The 19,285-nt window shown below is 36.1% G+C and overlaps 1 protein-coding gene across 1 annotated transcript; it reads right to left on the bottom strand.

Moving 5' to 3' along the window:
- Positions 1–8,443: 8,443 nt before the first annotated feature.
- Positions 8,444–9,263, bottom strand: LOC121321671 (homeobox protein vent1-like). Its single transcript, XM_041260662.1, has 2 exons — positions 9,077–9,263; positions 8,444–8,964 (listed from the first exon to the last, which is right to left on the bottom strand). Exons 1-2 carry the CDS (start codon positions 9,261–9,263, stop codon positions 8,444–8,446), a joined length of 708 nt encoding a protein of 235 aa, XP_041116596.1.
- Positions 9,264–19,285: the final 10,022 nt, after the last annotated feature.

Here is a 19,285-nt window from a genome sequence, read left to right as displayed (position 1 = left end):
CACACATCACCACCCGTCTTTCCCGGTTGCACTGGCTAATGTAAAGTTCAGGATTGTTTTCAAAACTCTCCTGCTCACCTACAATGCCCTTCATCACACAAGCTGAGGTCCTCTGACTCTGGCCTGCTTGTTATCACCAAGCAAAAGTGCACCACACTTAGAGAACACTCATTTAGCTTCATGTCTCTGACTCTTTGAAACTCTGTCCCAGCTTTGGTGCCTGATGCTCCAACCGTAGCTCGCTTTAAAAAAACCTCTCAAAACCCACCTGTTCTCTCTTGCTGCTATTTCACATATTGTTACGATCATGTATTCTGCACTTTCCACTGTATTTTGTGTACTACTTTCATGTATTACGCTGCTTTCATGTATTATGTACTTTCCTCTGTATATTATGTTTTATGTATTCTCTGTTAGAAGTATTATGGATTTTCTTGTATTTATTGCATCTTGTGATGGTGTTCCACTATGAAATGTGCTATACAAAATAAAGATTGATTGATTGAGTGATATAGATCTATCTATCTATCTATCTATCTATCTATCTATCTATCTATCTATCTATCTATCTATCTATCTATATATATATATATATATATATATATATATATATATATATATATATATATATATTCTACATTATGCACACAATTTTCCAATTACGTCAGCTCAATATAAAATACATTTAATATACAATGCATAACACTTAAGAAAGTTGGTTGAAGCAAAACGTCGATTAATTTTACAAAACTAGAACCCAATACATTTCACCGTCTATTAGTTTTATAACATGTGGGAATGGAGAGTTAACGACTGCCTGTCTGCACTTCTGCGCCAGAAACGCCCACTGAAAACTTACAGAACACGACTGATTAGCATTGCAGTGGACATTAAAATAACGTGAATAATGTCTCTGATGTCATCCATACTGTGCGCGGACCAACCAAGCATCATGTATTCCAATCCATTAACCTTGATTGTCTACAATTTCCTACAATTACTTGGCTAATTATTTCACATAACTTTTGTTTACACTGAACTGAATATATTATCTGAAGGAACCTTAAAAGGAACCGAATCCTAAATCCTAATGTTTACTTTAAGTTATTTTAATTAAATGATTGAAGGATACCAAGTGTTCCTGCTGCATAGATTTTAAACACGCATTTGTGCTTATTCGAATGTAATTGTATATATATATAGATATATATATATATATATATATATATATCTATATAATATATATATATATATATATATCTATATATTATATATATATAGATAAAATTCAAAAATTATCAATGTTTCAATGTACGTTAATAGATAACAATAAGTCTTCAGAGTCTACTTGTGTTGGCGTTATCTTGGCTCCTAAACAGCACCTATTATTTAAGTTTCAGATATGTTAAAAAAAGATTAAAGCAAAAATAAATAAATAAAAAGAGAAATAACGCATAGTGTTTCGTGAGGTGTGAGACTTTGTTTCTCAGTACAAAATTAAGTCCTCGTCTATTCAATGGACAATTTCAGGAAACAATATTTATCCAAAAATACAGTATTACTCGAAGTGCACTTGAATATAGCAAAACTTTATCTTGTCTGACTTGATATTTTAATTATCGGAGAGCGCTCTTTAGCTTCATGAGCCCGAATCTCTGGAACTCTCTTATAGATTTAGTGCGTGTAGCTCCCACACTCGCTTGCTTCAAATCAGCCCTCAAAACCCACTTGTTCTCTCTTGCTTTCAATGCTCTTTAAGCCTGATATCTATTATAAGCTGGTGTCTAAATTGCCCTTTTAGTTTTTTCACTCCATCTTACTCGCATGATTCTGTATGACATACGCATCCAGAATGTTTAGAATTCACATCCTTGTATTTAATGTATTATGCCTGTATTTAATGTATTTGCATTAAAAAAATCATGTGTATTTCATAAACTATGCACTGTATGTCATTGTATTTAATGTATAATGCATTGTTCCTCACTATCTTGTAAAGGACTTTGTGATGGTGGACCACTATGAAAGACGCTATATAAAATAAATATTGATTAATTTTGATTGATTATTCTAGAGGTTCTGGCGCCAGTCGATGTGGGTTATTTACAGTTGTTAAACGTTTAATGTATTGAGAAAAAGCATTTCAATAGTTTGTTCCTTTAGGCTCATCTACTTTTCCAAACGTATGCAAATTGTTTGTTTGGCTCGCCTGTAAACACCCGATAAAATCGAAATCAGATCGTACTCATTCATGCAAATAACACTCCAAGTCTACAAGGAGACCAGAGGTAGTTATAAATTGTGCTACATCTCTGTAAAACAAAAGGTTTATACTAAAAGAGCAAGAGTCAAATGATAGACCATTACTCCTTAACTGAAAAATGGTATGGACAAATTATGTTCAATTAAAATACCCCCCTTTCTTAACCGCTGCTTCAAATAAATAACCAATTTTAAATTGTTTTCTGAAGAGCCAGGCATATTAAATATTATTCAACATTACCAGATACTACATCAATTTAAAACGACATTACATTCTGAATTCATGACACATTTTATCATTACGAAGGACAAATAACCTTCAGTTATATTTCGAATAAAAGGAAATCAAAACAGATTTGTTTTTAATTCAACAGTACACACAAGCATACATTTGTTTATACACGGAAATCTAAACAAATAAACATGTCTTCTATATATCATTAATTTATGAACACGTTAAAAATCACTGTCCAAGTAGTGGAGTAAAATAAATGTTGCCAACAATTTTGCATAAACAAAAAGAACATTTGCAATATTTTTTTCTATTTACATTTTTTACAGCTCATTTATAATCCATATGCAAAATTGGATGTTATTAATATGAGTATTATTTTTGAATAAATCACAAACTCAGTTTAAACACTTTGGATATACTTTTATTTATATTGCACGTAGGTAAAGAGACTTGTATAATTTTGCAGTGCAGAAGCAAGCAGCAGATGGTGGAGTGGGGACTGGGGGAATGCCATTTGTTGCATAAGAGATGGGTAGAGACGGTGTGTTGCCAGGTTATCTGGACTGGGAGGGCGGAGTGCAAGTTGCTGCAAAGGGCAGTTGAAGTACTGGAGAGAAGAAACGGGCTGGTACATCTGTGACATTAGAGCAGGGCTCAAGAAGTCTGGACGCAGATCGTGAACCTCACGCTTTAGTTTCATTCTTCGGTTCTGGAATCGCATTTTTACCTGAAACAATAAATGTGATATATTAGACTGTGTTTCCCTTTTTATCGTTGGGCATTCAAACACTATAAAATTTAATCTTCTATAAACTGTGAAGACACAGGACATTGTCTTACCTGAGTTTCAGAAAGATGTAGTTTTGCTGTCACTTTCAATCTCTCCGAAGTGCCCAAGTACTTGTTCTTATTGAAAGTGTTCTCCAGTTTGTAAATTTGATCTGATGTAAATTTTGTTCGCATTCTTCGATGTGCACCGGAATCATCATCTCAACCATCTCCCTCTGCAGAGGTGGCTTCTGATAGAACAGTTTCGCTTTCATAACCAGATGACACTCCGCTGCTTTCTGAAACTAAACAGAAGAAAGATTGTTTTGTAAGGTTAGCTGGGGATATCAAGACATTATAATAGTTGTAACAGTCATTATATTCAGTACCTTATACCAAACACATAATTATTTATTTATTTAGCAGGCGCCTTTATCCAGGGCGATTTACAAAGATTAAAGTGTGTGAACTATGCATCAGCTGCAGAGTCACTTACAACTACGTCTCATCTGAAAGACAAAACACAAGGAGATTAAACCCCTTGCTCGAGGTGAGTCAGTGAGTGAGCCAGGATTTGAACCGGTGATCACCTGGCCACCTGGACCACAGCTAATACCAACACAAAATTGAAATCTCTGCACATTTGTAATTTATCATATAAAAATGATTGATGCGATGTTCCAAACTGTTTTAATGTATTGTTCAAATCATATTATTATACTAGAGTCTGAGTCTAACTTCATAGTTGTTGATACAGTACAACCCATTCGCTAAATAAAAACAACAAAAAAAAAAATATTTACGACTCGGCGAAGATGAGAGCAATGGACAGAGCAATGAAACTGAATCTGGCTCAGATCCTCCCCCGCCCTGCATATCAGGTAGAAAACTTTTCTTAACACTCTTTGCTTTAGGTTGTAGCGATCCTTTGCCGTATGCTGTTAGAGGAGGAGGCCGAGCCAAGCAACGAATATGATGTTTCAAAATTGTTGCCATTTTTTTCTTCTGCACTCTGCTTCTTAATCAATTTGGACTGATGAGTTTGGGAGAACCACTCAATGGAATACGATTTCGTCATTTTGTAGGGGTCCTGATAAAGCCTTGTAGGTCTGCGCTTTGGATCAATTCAAATGCTACTTAAAGGCTTCTGAAACAGCGACTCTTTCTTTATATTGATCCCTCCTTGTAGAAATTTGCATGTGCAAAGAAGGATCAAAGTGGAAACACATACAAGATAATTGTGAATAATTAGGTCCAGTAGTGTAGCTATTGAAGTTTTCACAGGTTTAGTTAATGCTTTAAAGCCTGGCGCCACGAAATCTGTGAGAACGACTTTGTGCGCAACAAATTAATCCAAAAGTTAAAGTACAGTCAATATATCAGACCCTAAACTGTTCATTTCATAAATGTTGGAGTTTAAACAAAGTTGTGTATGCTCAACAATATGTCCATATTACCGCAGATAACCTTTAAAGTCCGATGGTCTGAATTATCAGTTCTCTTTGTTCCTGCTGATTTGAGGAGGTTCTAAAATCATTCTGCTTGCTGAACAGCTGAAGTCTTATAGTCGCCGCTTACCACAACAAAAACCACTTGAATTGTGTCTTAACACATCTTGATGCATGATATCTATTGCATAGAAAATGTAATTGTCGTTTTTCCGTTAAGAATTGGCTCTCTCGTGTCCTTACTTCTGAAAAGGTAGAGCTTTACTGCCTATCTAAGAAACAGTAAGGCAATTCGATGTTTCTTGTTAAATATATAAATGTAACGTGTCGCACATTTTGTGTTAGAATCCAGTGGCAATGTTGAATTCTGATATTTACAAAACTAAAGACATTCAGCTTTGAGCCGACAGCTCTCTGCTCTGCCATTAAAAGCAGCGCCAGCACCACCGCTGATAACCATTGCATTAGCATTGCTCTGAGCATTAAAGAACAATAAATATGTCTCTGATGGCATGCAGCACGCTGTGCAATTACCCATTCTCTATAGACCAGTCCCTTTTTCACTTGGCTAATTATTTAACAACACTTGTATCTACATTAAACTAAATATATTATCAGGTCCAGTAACCCAACATCCCAAGGTTTAATTTGAAAGAAGCTAATTTACATTTTCAAAAGATAGGAAACCAAAGCTATCTCCCAACTGCCTCAGGTATTTTTTACATGTTTCCTTATTGTTATGTGGTCTTTGATGATGAACGAAAAGTTAATAGCTAGTAAACCAGTCATTAAGTGACATGCTGTGCTGTCATTGTCAGGGAGCCTATGGATCATCTACTATTTAACTTTGGAACAGAGAAAGATTATATGAACGCAGAAACAACACGAACCGGTTTCAAATGTATTCTTTCTAGTAAGGTGCAACTGCTTCCGACCTATCTCGAAACCTGCTTCCACAAACCCTTCAGTGGTCTCAAAAATCATCACTTGTTTTTCACTGAATTGAGTAAATAGGAGAATAATATTGCTGAAGATTCAAATAAACTATTAATGGTTGAGCAGCCTTTTAAGTACACACAACTGTATGTGCTCTCCTTGTGTTCTCACATGGTTTCACGACTACCCCAGAATTGAAGTAAAACTTAAAGATTGTTTGGAAACACATTGTTTTGAGCAGTTTATAAAAGTTGTTCTTTAAGAATCTCTCACAATGTTGGTTGGCTCTAAGCAGCTTTTGGGAAACCGCCCCCCGAATGGCAATCCTAGAGAAGGGTAGTGAGCTCTGAAAACATATTTCTCGTGACACAAACTGGCTGCTGTCCAGAGATGAATGGGGTTAGACTGGATGGTGTTTACAAATTCTTATGTTATGTTTTTTTTTTTTTTTTTCTTTACAGTAGTAGCACTGAATTTATATATAACAAAACATAATCTAAACAAATCAATTCCCATTTTAGGGGAGATTAAAGATACATAGCAAAAACTAAATGTTATTGCATATATATAGTAATATATATATATATATATATATATATATATATATATATATATATATGTGTAATATACACACACACACACACACACACACACACACACACACACACACACACACACACACACACACACACAATGTTTATATAATTTTATTGAATGTTACTTAAAAATAATATATTACTTGCTTGCGTTAATGATACTGGACTATAAAAGGATGGTCTTTAAAATCCTTAATTTATGTTTAAGGTATCACAGATCACATAGTAGGACAAATACAAGAAAAAAATGTAATTTGACATAGAACGTCGGATGACGTTAACATCTCAGTTAAAACACTTCCAAGAATATTTATATAAATTATGTAATTTTTAAATAAAGGTTGTAGTAGGAGATGGATACCAGATCATTGTAAATAATTAGGGCTTACAGTGGAGCTATTGAGGTTTTGGCACATCCATTAAATGCGTTATGGGCGTGCTTCACAATGTCTAGAATCATAAGGTATATTTATCGATTTAGTATGCACTGATTTTTTTTTTTTAAACAGTGAAACATATATTTGTTAATAACCTATATTTGTACATGATCATATATTAAAATATTCGTCAGAATAAAAAAAACAGAAAAACAGAATATTTCTGTTTTCACAGTTGAGCCCCTCCTGTCTGCTCTGCCAGTAAAGCAGCGCCCGCTGATAGCCATTGAATACAGCCGATTAGCATTTCCCGCGCATTAAAGAACAGGAACGGTGTTTCCCACGGTGTGCATGCTGTGCATAAACCACCCAATCTTTACTGGAAGCACTCAAGCTAGTTTTCCAAGTTTTGTGTGAAAGTCGTGTTAGGTGGGGTGTAATTTGCAATCGAGACATTTACACTTTGGTATTGATGGGTAGCAAAATCGTAGGTTTTCACCTGGATAATTATAACACGTTTGGTGGACACTGATTCGTTACCTGCTGGCGCCTGGTCCCCTAAATCCAAATACAATCGAAATAATTTAAATTTTCAAGTGATACAGAAACCAGGGAGATCGCTTCTTTTTACATGACCTTTAAAAGATGAAAGAGAATTTAATGGCTAGTAAGAACTTATCAACTTTTCATCTTTGTAGGCTTTATTTTGGCGCATACGGAGCTCCCACTATTTAACTTTCGAGTTAAGTATGAAATCAAACACAATAGAAACTGAATGGTAATAGTCAGGTGCATATTGGAGTTCATGTTTCCAACGGTGCATTGGACTGCTGTCCAGTAACTTGGTGGTATTGGAAATGTACCCGATCGAATATCCACACATAAACTTAGCAACGCTAATGGATTAAGAGGTCGTACTCGTTACCTTTAAGTTTTGGGTTGCTGTTTCATTCTGCGTGTAAGCCTCCCTTTGCTAGAGGGTAGCATTCTGTAAAATTGGAGTTTCGTCGGTTTCTCAAGGAGCCTCTTTGCATTTGATGCAAAGACGTGTAGAGTTTATTTGCAGATATCACTGTGTTCATTTATACTGCTTGTCATAAATACGGTCTAAATGCAACACGTCTTTGTATGTTCAATGATTTTTTTGGTACTAGTAAATGCAATATAGGAACAAACTTTCATGGTGTCCGGGTGATATTTTGAACAATATAGTGGTGTATTTTAAACACTTATTGACCGTAAGTAAACACATATTGAATTACAACAAAACCTTCGTGTTATCTTCAATATTGTCAATAACAAAAACAAAACAAAAATTCAAGGTAAGAGCTCCTGTATTAACAACAAAAAAATGCACGAATATAACCCTAAATTTCACTCTAAATCTTAAGTTTCTAAATAAGAGACATTACAACATGACTATTTAAATTGTTTTATTGAAAGACACTTAACTGACATCTATATATATATATATATATATATATATATATATATATATATATATATATATATATATATATATATATATATATATATATTTAAATTAATATTTAACAAGACATATAAAATACAATATATTCACAAATACATTCTTAATATATGAACAAGCTAAAATCACAATCCACACAGTGGAAATCGATATACAAAACTCAACTCTGTTTATATTGCACCGTGCGAATGTATTCCATTAAATTTTATACAATACTAATCCTGCGAAATCAATGTCCGGGGCGTGTATCTTCTACTACATAAAAAGCACATGTAAGCCTAGAATTTAGGTAAGGAGACAGGTGAAAATTCTATTATCATGTATAATATTCCTCAACAGTAATATTGTGAAGCCAGCAACAGATGGTGGAGTGGTTGCTGAGGGAATGTCATTTGTTGCATAGGCACATGATGATTGAAGGATGGATAGAGACGGTGTGCTGGGTTGTCTGCGGTGTCAGTGGGAACTGCAAGCTGCTGCACCGGGTAGCTGAAGTGCTGGAGAGAAGAAACGGCCTGGTACATCACCTGAGGCAACATAGCAGGGTTCAAGAAGTCTGGACGCAGATCTTGCACCTCACGCTTTAGTTTCATTCTTCGGTTCTGGAACCACGTTTTCACCTGAGTTTCAGAGAGATGTAGTTTTGCAGCCACTTTGAGTCTTTCAGAAACACCCAAGTACTTATGTTTACTGAAAGTTTTCTCCAGTTTGTGAATCTGATCTGATGTGAATTTCGTTCGCATTCTTCGAATGACACTGGGTTCACGTTCTACATCTTCTATTTCTGGAGATGAGGCTTTTGATTGAACGGGTTCGCTTTCATAGCCAGATGACTCTCCGCTACTTTCTGAAACTAAACAAAAGGGGGAAAAAATAATTAATGATTGTGGGAGCGGGATATAACGACATACTTTACAATGTTTGAAATATATTGCATTTACAGTAATATATAACATAATACTTACAGGTCGGAGAAGAAGATCGACAGACTCTGAAAGGCGAATCTACCTCCAGTTCGGGTTTTGCCTCCTCCTTATCTAGCGAGCATTTCTTCATAATGTTTGCTTTTGGTTGTGCAGATTCTTTGCTGTATGATGTGGGTGGACGAGGCTGAACCAAGCAAGGAATATGAGGTTTGAAAACTGTCCCCATGTTTTCTCCTGTACACTCCTGTCTAGTCGATGTGGTGTGATGGCTTTGGGATAGCCACGCAACGGAATACGTTTTCGTCATGTTCTCAGTCAAGAGGGTTCAAAACCTGGAAGATCTCCGCGTTGTATCAGCCCGAGTTGTACTGACGCCTCCAATTCAGCAACTCTTTATATAGACCCCTCTACTTGTAGAGATTTGCATGTACAAAGAACCATCAAAGTAGAGATCAACACTGGAATAGTGTGAATAATAAGACTAATATATGCAACTATTGAACTTTTCACGCATCCAGTGGATGTGTTAATGACTGGCGGCACGATGTCTGTGGGAACCAAAGTAAACTAGATGTTAACATCCTCTGTTCATGAAGATTTGAACAGCAAACATATTTCAATTACAATTTTAGAAAAAAAGATCCCAAAATGTGATTTTTGTAAACGATTTAGGTATTAATCTTATGAGAACCACTCTTATCATATACATTAACTCAATCAGTGTTTTGTATGGAGAAAAGCTGCAAGACAAAAAAAGATATGACCAATGTGCAAAGACAAATTATCAAAATAATACAAACAACGCACTGTATTTAAAAATAGGGAGGAAGACAGTGACAATAAAATCCACAGTGATTCTTATACACACGTATTGTGTCCGTTAAATAAAAAAAGAAGTCTTTCTTATTTTTTGAAATGCACATTTTTAACTTATCTTGATCGGTAGATTTTAACTGAGATGTATTTAGTGTTTTTATAACAGTCCTAACAAGTTACATGCTAATTTAACCCGGCCTCGAAATGAAATGTGACTGGTTTACAACGTGAGTAACTCAATGATGTTAACCGGTAATAACTTGAGTCACACCCCTGCAGTACACAGTGCGACATCAGTAGGTGGTGGTTTTTGATTCCTGTTGATATGAGGAGGTTCTGAAACGAAAGAAAGAAACTGCTTGCTAGACTGCTGGCGTCTTCTAGTCGCCTCTAAGCATAGTGAGAATTAACTATTTTAAATTCAGAAGAACCGTGTTTTAGCACAGCTGGAGATAAGTTCTTCATTCATATTTGATATTAAGCTAAATTACTTAATGTTGCTAGGAACCATGTTACATGTACGTATGAAAATATTAAACTACTTTATAGTCTGCTTTCTGACATTTACAAAACCTAGGAGGTTCACAGGTGAGCCCCTCCTGTCTGCTCTGCCAGTAAAGCAGCGCCCGCTGATAGCCATTGAATACAGCCGATTAGCATTTCCCGCGCATTAAAAACCGATGGTAGTTTCCGATGGTGTGCATGCTGTGCACAAACCACCGTCTTTACTGGAAGCACTCAAGCTAATTTTCCAAGTCTTACTCACCGTGTGAAAGGATGAAGACGTGTTAGGTGGGGTGTACTTTGCAATGGGGACATTTACAATTTGGCATTGATGGGTATCAAAATAGCAGGCTTTCACCTGGCTAATTATAAAACGTTTGGTGGACACTGATTCATTACCTGCTGGCGCCTGACCCTAAGTACTAATAGAATGAAATGCTCTAGAGATACGGAAATCGGAACGCTCTTCCCGCTTTTTTTTTTTTTTATTGTTTACCGGTTTCCTTATCTTTACTTGGCCTTTGAAGATGAAAGGGAAGTTAATGGATAGTAAACAGCTCATCAATGGGCATGTTGTGTAGCTAGCTTTAACTGAATGGTGATAGTCATATTTCTTGAGCTTGAGTTAATATTTCCCGCGGCGCATTGAACTGCTGTCCAGTGATGGCATAGTGCTAAAATGTACCACAGCTACTCCAGGCGTATCCCTACATAAACGAAACATCGCTAATAAGGTATTAAGGTCTCATACTTATCTCTTTTAAACTTTAGGTTGCTGTTTAAGTTATTGCGGTAAGCCTCTCAATGGCCGATGGTAACGTGTGTAGAATGGGGTGTTGTGTATGGGTTGTTTTTTTAAAAGGTGGTTAGATTTAGTTTTATTTGTGTATTTATTTTTAATTTTAATTTTTAATTTTTTTTTTTTTTTTTAATTTGATTAAGATTGTATTGATAAGCATCAAGTTCTAATACACAATATGTTATAATCTTACAATATAGTTAATAGAGATGGTTCCTATGGTTACAGAACAATTCCTGTAGGTTAGAATGTATTTTAAAGGGATATATTCCAGGAGCATCTCTACACGTGTTACAAATATATTAAACTTAAAGGGTGAAACAATATTTTTATGTCCAGAACTATTTAGCTATTTTCAACATTTCATGGATGAAAGCGATAATGGTTAATTGGTACCAGGAAACGTAACAGAAGAGCAAACGCGTGCGGTGTCCAAGGTGATATTTTGAACTTGCGATATGCATACGTATTATTTACAGGCATCACGTTATGGCTGAGATAGATTCTGTCGCCTGCCGATGTAAGTTATTTACTGGTATTAAACGTTAAATACAGCCGACAGAATTTCAATTGTTTGCTCAGTCGTCAGAATTCTCAAATTTTGAGGATATTCCAGACATATGTAAATCTCCGTATCTTGATCAAATCTATGGTCTAATGAACCACTGACCTTGACATATCCCACTTGATTTTATTTTTATTTTTATTTATTTATTTATTTATCTATTTATTTTATTTATTTATTTGAATAAAATTGAATTCAATACAATAATAATCTTTTTTTTTTTTTTTTGTTAAGATAAAGTCAACATTTTATAAAAGGTCAAGTTTACTGCTGCAGTTGTGGCATTTCTTTACACCGTGGTAGGGACCATACAGCATACTCAATACAAATCCAGAATTATTGTTAATAGAGCCAGTTACCCTTCCTCTAAACTTTAAGAATAGGTGTTTTGAGTTGTTCTTCTTGCAATTGCGCAAATACTGTACTTTATTTATTTATTTATTTTAGAATTGTGTGCTCATGTACTTAAACATGATTCCAGGAGCTGTTCTTCAGAGTGTTGTTGTCTGGAATAGATATACTGCTGCCTATGGCCAAAAGTTTTGCATCACCCTATAGAATTAACACATCTTGCTTCATAATGTCAAATGAAACCTGCTAATGTTACCTTAATTGAACTCCATACCACTTTGAAGTTTTCCTTATACTTAACAAAAAACTGACCAAAAAAAAGAAAAATATGACATTACAAAATCTAACATGAAATATTGTCTTACAATTATGGCTTCTTGTGAACTTTAGCGATGTTATTGTGGAGTTTCTTTGATTACATGATGTTAAATACAATATCTAATCCAACGCTATTTGCTTGTGGAGGCCAATAAAATACAAACACAAACCCCACACATTGCATACTGGTCAGGTGTACAATACAACAGTGCAAAACTGCTGTACTTATTTTGATACAGCAGTCTCAATATGGTAGGCAAGCACTGACCACATGTACGCAAATATTTTCAATTATAGCTAGATCATCAAATAACAGTGCTGTAAAATCAGACAAGTTAACAGTAAACTATCAAAGCTAGAGGCAGCAGCCTAAAAATGTTATATTAAATACAACATCCTAAATGTAATATGAAATGCAAGTGTTTAAAGCATTTACCAGTCAACACCAACTTGCCCTCATTTTGCTTCACACACACATATGTGTGTGTGTGTGTGTGTGTGTGTCTGGGGGGGGGGGGGGGGGGGCAGGTATTACTATAAATTTGCGGAGAAAATTTGACCCCACAAAGATAGTAATTCTTGGAAAAACAATATTGTGGGGATGTCCCCACTTTGGAAAAACATGTTTCTAAGAACCAAATTTGCCTTTCAGTAGTTCGGGACAAACACCAATCACAAAATGTTTTAGTACAAATATTTATTGTGAAGAATGTGGAGTATGTGATTTTGCTGAGAAGTATGTTGTATATACAGTATATACTAAACTCGGTTTGAGGGCTCGCTGCTGGGGTTAATTGGACAGGGCAGAAACCCCAAAAAGAACAAGCCAGTCTCAATGCCGCGAGTAGTACTGGATATAGCGCACTTGAAGGTTTAGCCAACCTTTAACAAATGATCATCATCATGTAGGAGAGTAAAACAAACCCATTTTTGGGAAATAAACCCCTGGGAATCCATGGCTGATCCAATTGCCCTTCCTCCAGGCAGGCTACTAACGCTTAAGAGCACATTTTTGTAAAAGCATTTTTAGGATCTGTAATATTTGCTCTAATGTAAACTTGGTAAGCACTGGAGGGCCAACAATCTAACCGTTTGATAAGGGAGTCTTGAACTCCTTAGCAAAAAGCTAAAGAAGCGGCTCTGATTCTGAAAGAATGACCAGAGAACTGCTCAGCTGCGAATCCGGACCTGAAAAGAATCTAGCAAATGTGAAAGAAGAACCAATGTAGGGTGACGATTGTTCCATTTTCAAAAAAATAAAAGTGGGTCTGATGGTGATGCGCCCTGAATAAGGCAGAGATGGAGATAATAGAGAAAGGGGGCATGTGGGCTAACATGGGAGTTTAATTTAAACAGATAGATTTGGGAACCATAGATTTGGGATAGATTTTGGGAATCCTTCCTGGTCAATTTTACTTCTTCTGAGCAGGAAGGAAAAGGTATCAGATGAGGTGATTGCAAGGTCGGAGATACAAGGGTGAATCTGGAGGTTGAATTTATTTGAGAGTGATGTAAACTCTGAGCACCTAAGGAACCCCAAAAAGGCTAAGAGAAAAATAGTTTCTAAGGTTTTATCTAAAACTGGGAGGAGTAGCCAGAGCAGATGAAACTTTGATGGAGGAAACTCTTATAGCTCTATTCATAAGTGACATAAGATAGGATGATACTATGGGCTGAAAATGAAGGGAATGGGATGTTGAAATCAATGTAAACATTTTTAAAGCAATTCCAGGATGACCAGTACGTTTGCAGTGAGCAGAGAGTGATGCTGATCCTATGCTGGTGAAGACCCCCAAAGGAATGCAGCTACAGTGGCCGGATACATTTTGTACAATGACAAGGACTAATGTACGAATGGTGCTGAATTCTTCAGGCCATGGAGCAGAAAAACAATTTTCCCTTGTAGTATACTCCAAAGCCGAGAGAGGGAGCTGCATCTGTGAACAGTTTAATGTCTTCGGGTAGCAGAAGAGAGTTGTTGTAAAAGAAAGTAATGCCGTTCCATTCTTTTAGTAGGAACTCCCACAGGCATTACATTAATATTCACACTGAAATATAAATATACAACATATTCTTTTATGCATCCTTAATTTATGAACAAGCTAAAACCACAATCCACACAGTGTAACTAAATTCTTGCAACCAATTGAAGTAAATTGATATCCAAAATGGGATTATATTTGTATCACACCATGTGTGAAGGAATCTCAGACACAATTCATATACTACTAAAATTAAAACCACTTTCAGTATTGCTTTCAAAAACGTGTATCTTCTGTTACATAGCAAGCACATGTAAGACTTAACAGAGCAACTAGAATTTAGTATTACAGTCCTTAATATTATCGTGAAGACTGCAGCAGAGGGTGGAGTGGTGGCTGAGGGAATGACAGTTGTATAGATGCATGAAGGTTGAAGGATGGATAGAGATGGTGTGCTGCCAGGTTGCTGCAGTGCCAATGAGAACTTCAAGCTGCTGCACAGGGTACTTGAAGTGTTCGAGAGAAGAAATGGGCATGTACATCATATGAGGCATTAGAGCAGAGTTCAAGATGTCTGGATGCAGATCTTGCATCTCACGCTTTAGTTTCATTCTTCAAAAAATACAGTTTCATTCAAAAAATACATTTGATAAATTTGGTTTAAACATTGAAAACTTAAACTTTTCTGCCACTTTCAGTCCCTCAGAAGCACCAAAGTACTTGTTCTTACTGAAGGTGTTCTTCAGTTTGAACATTTGATCAGATGTAAATTGTGCTCACATTCTTTTTGTAGCCTACCTTTGCTATCTTCTTACTCCAGGGAGGGTCGCTCTGAAAGATTAGTTTTGCTTTCATAACTGGACGATTTCCCACTACTCTGAAACTAACAGAACAAACAGTTGAGTCAGGTTGTCTGAGTATGATATCATGACAACATAAGTTATTTTATTCAATATCTCATTTTATTCAATACCTTATACCAACTGGTTTTATATTGTCTGTGCACGTTCCGTTTTTAAATCTGACAGTTAAGTTAGTAAAGGAATTTACAGATTGGAGAAGAGGTAAATAACTGATGGGGCAGTGTGATAGTGTTCTGGTATACTTGCCTCAGGCGGCCAAGGAGAACACACAAGAGACTGAGGTAGGGAGATTGATGTTGCTATGCCAACATAAGCAGACAGGATTTAACTAATAAACACAAACAAAAAGTAAACAGTAATGGCATTGGACACTACCAGCAATGGTAGCACACAGAGGACGGTACAAATACTAAAAATAAAACACAATACATTAAAATTTCAGTTGCTGCTCCATGCAGACAGGTAACCATACCCGGCGGAGTGCCACAGAAGTTAAACAAATAAATCAATTTATTTACAACAATTAACCCAAAAATATACAATAAACTACATATTTCCCATGTGCAGGGCTTCTGCCCTGCCACAACCCAAAAATATACAATAAAACTACATATTTCCCATGTGGGAAAACAAATACCACAACCACCTGTGTTCCGGTTCGGTTCAATCCTTAACTCACTCCTCATTATCTTCAACAAAACGGAACAAAAGAAACACTGCATGGCTGTAAGCTCAAGCTTTATGGTGTACAAGGCCAAGAAATGTTGGTTGAGGTAGTGAACGTTTGAGCTGGTTTTCTTTTGAAGACTTTCAGATCAAAACACAGGTTGACAAATAGTCACGGTACAAAAGTTATGCTGTCCAAGCGATCGTTAACATGATAGACTCTGATGTACTTAGTGCGTCGTTTACCCCTTTTACATACACTAACCAATCTTTTAGTGGAAAGTTATTAGTAATAAGTGCATTCACTTCCTTTGATGACAAAAAGGTTAAAGATTGTACTGAAAATTTCTGATGGATTGATAACTCATTACCATTTAGATATGGAGTCTACTTAAATGAAATAATATAATTACAAAACTGTCCATATTGACAGGCACTTTTGCCGTAAAAAAGTATTTGCACACTGTCTGATTTCCTGCATCACTGAATGTTATCAGATCTTCAACCAAAATCTAATATTAGATAAAAGGGACCCTGAGTGAACAAATAACACAATTTTTTTACTTATTTCATTTATTTATTAAAGAAAGTTATGCAACACCCAATGCCCCCGTGTGAAAAAGTAATCGCCCCCTTAGACTCAGTAACTAGTTACTCCGCCTTTAGCAGCAATAACTGTAACCAAACGCTTCCTGTAGTTATTGATTAGTCTCTCACAGCGCTGTGGAGGAATTCTGGCCCACTCTTTCATGCAGAACTGTTTCAACTCAGTGACATTTGTGGGTTTTTGAGCATAAACTGCTCATTTCAGGTCCTGCCACAACATCTCAATGGAATTTAGGTCTAGACTTTGACTAGGCCATTCCAAAACTTTACATTTCTTGTTCTTTAACCATTCTGATGTAGACTTGCTTATGTGTTTCAGATCATTGTCTTGCTGTATGACCCAGCTGCACTTCAGCTTCAGCTCACTGATGGATGGCCTGACATTCTCCTGTAGAATTCTCTGATACAGAGCAGAATTAATGGTTTCTTCAATGATGGCAAGTCGTTCAGGTCCTGATGCAGCAAAACATCCCCAAATCATGACACTACCACCAACATGCTTGACCGTTGGTATGAGGTTCTTACTGTGGAATGCAGTGCTTGGTTTTCGGCAGACATAACAGGGCCCATGTTGGTCAAAAAGTTCCACATTTGACTCATCTGTTCATAGACATTGTTCCAGAACTCTTGAGGATCACCCAGGTGCTTTTTGGCAAACTTGAGATGAGCATTCATGTTCTTCTTAGTGAGCAGTGGTTTCCGCCTTGCTACTCTGCCATGAATCCCATTTTTGCCTAGTTTCATTCTGATGGTGGAGTCTGACACTGACCTTAGCCGAGGCGAGAGAGGCCTGTAGATCCCTGGATGTTGTTCTAGGGTTCTTTGTGACTTCCTGGACGATTTTACGCCTTGCTTTTGGAGAGATTTTGGCAGGACGGCCACTTCTAGGAAGATACAGTACTCTCCTAAACTTTCTCCATTTGGACAGTATGGCTCTGACTATGGTTTGGTGGAGCCCCAGAGCCTTAGCAATGGCTTTGTAACCCTTTCCAGACTGATATGCATCAACAACTTTTTTTCCATAGGTCTTCAGGAATTTCGTTTGATCGTGGCATGATGTGCCTCTAGAACCTGTGTTTTGACTTCACTCTGATGGTAAGGGCCAAAGTTAATCAGATTTATATTGGGCAGGGCTGGCCCAAATCAGGCCTGATTGTTAATCAAAGTATTCAAACAGCTGACCCTATTATCTCTTTAATTGTGTTGCGTTAACTAGGGGGGCAATAACTTTTTCACACCTGAAGATTGCATGTTTGATTACCTTGCACACTAAACAAATGAAAGAAGCACCAAACTGGTGTCATTTTTTCTCTCAGACTCTCTCTATATACTACTACAACCCACAAAAAGATCTGACCAAATTCAATGTGAAAAATTTGGAAAAATGCTGAAAATCAGACGGGGGGCAAATAATTTTTTACGGTACTGTAAATGTTTCTTTTCCATTACAGAGGAAGACAATGGCGAAGAACCTTGTACCTCTGCTTTGCTTCACTCTGCAGTAGCTGAACCTATTTGACAATCATGTCTGAATGTGTGCAACTGCAGTGAGGATATTATAAAAAACAGACAAAGTCAGCCTTGAAATTTGAAGAAAAAAATTGAAATAAAAGAAAAATGTTTTCACTGAAACAAGAAGAAGAGCTAGCCATCCAGAATGAGTCTGCAGGTCTTAAAGGGAATAGCTGAGACTGGAGAAAATAATGTAATAATAATAATCTTTGTTTTATATAACGCAATTCATGCAACACATTTCAAAGTGCTTTACAATCTAAAAACGCTCTAATACATAATTATAAATAATAGAACAGACTATACATATTAAACTATTCAAATTAATAAAAGCAGATCTCCTACATAGGCTGATATGCCAATTAAAAAAGCATTTTTAAGTGACTTTAAAAACTATCACCATTTTTTGAATCCTTAATTGTCTGTGGAAGGGCATTCCATAACTTGGGTGCATAACAGTAAAATGCCCATAGACCGGAGCATAGTTTTGGGGACTTAAGAAACCAGCTTCAGCAGATCGCAGGTTTCACACAGGAATATATTCAATTAACATATCAGAGATGTAGATTGGTGCCAAACCTTGCAAGACCTTACCAGAAGAAAAAGCTGTGCTTCAAAATACAAGGCGGTGCAGAGAATGTAAATCAGACCAACCAAGATGGAAATCAGTCCAACCCTCAGCTTTCTAGCAATCTGTTGAGACAATCACCATAACCCTTTTATGCAAACATCTACTTGAAGAATGACGCCATTGTAGTGATGCCTACTGTACATCAAATACCTTTCTGAATCATCTGTATTTGTTCAGTTCGCTAAATATATATATATATATATATATATATATATATATATATATATATATATATGATATATATCTATAATATATATATATATATTATATATATTATATATATATTATGCCTGTGTGTTTTGTTTGTTTATAAATATCTCCAGACAGGTGCAACCATTTCCAAAGATAATAATACAAATGCAATAATAATAATAAAATAACAAATTGAATACGTTTGTTTTGTTCCTGCACACAAATCTACATAGATAAATGCCACGGGTCAGTGACCCGAAACGTCTTATTTGTACACGACCTGTTTTAAAAAAAAAATACAAACATCTCAAAGGTTCTGTTTGCTGTGTATAAATTCATGAACCCAACTTAGGAAAAGTCATAAAATATTATACAGAAAATGAAAAGAAAAATAGCATTTAAGCTAATTGGAAACTAGAGTCGGGTCAAATAGATCGGAATCC

Source organism: Polyodon spathula, chromosome 10 (assembly GCF_017654505.1).
Source record: "Polyodon spathula isolate WHYD16114869_AA chromosome 10, ASM1765450v1, whole genome shotgun sequence".
NCBI classification, from domain to species: Eukaryota; Metazoa; Chordata; class Actinopteri; order Acipenseriformes; family Polyodontidae; genus Polyodon; species Polyodon spathula.
This window is presented reverse-complemented; position numbering and strand designations above follow the sequence as displayed.

Bases quoted from the DNA above. Each gene is read 5' to 3' on its own strand.
- LOC121321671 (XM_041260662.1), bottom strand. From the start codon at position 9,263: ATGGGGACAGTTTTCAAACCTCATATTCCTTGCTTGGTTCAGCCTCGT. The intron at 8,965-9,076 runs GTAAGTATTATG...CCTTTTGTTTAG, and splicing joins TCGATCTTCTTCTCCGACCT to TTTCAGAAAGTAGCGGAGAG.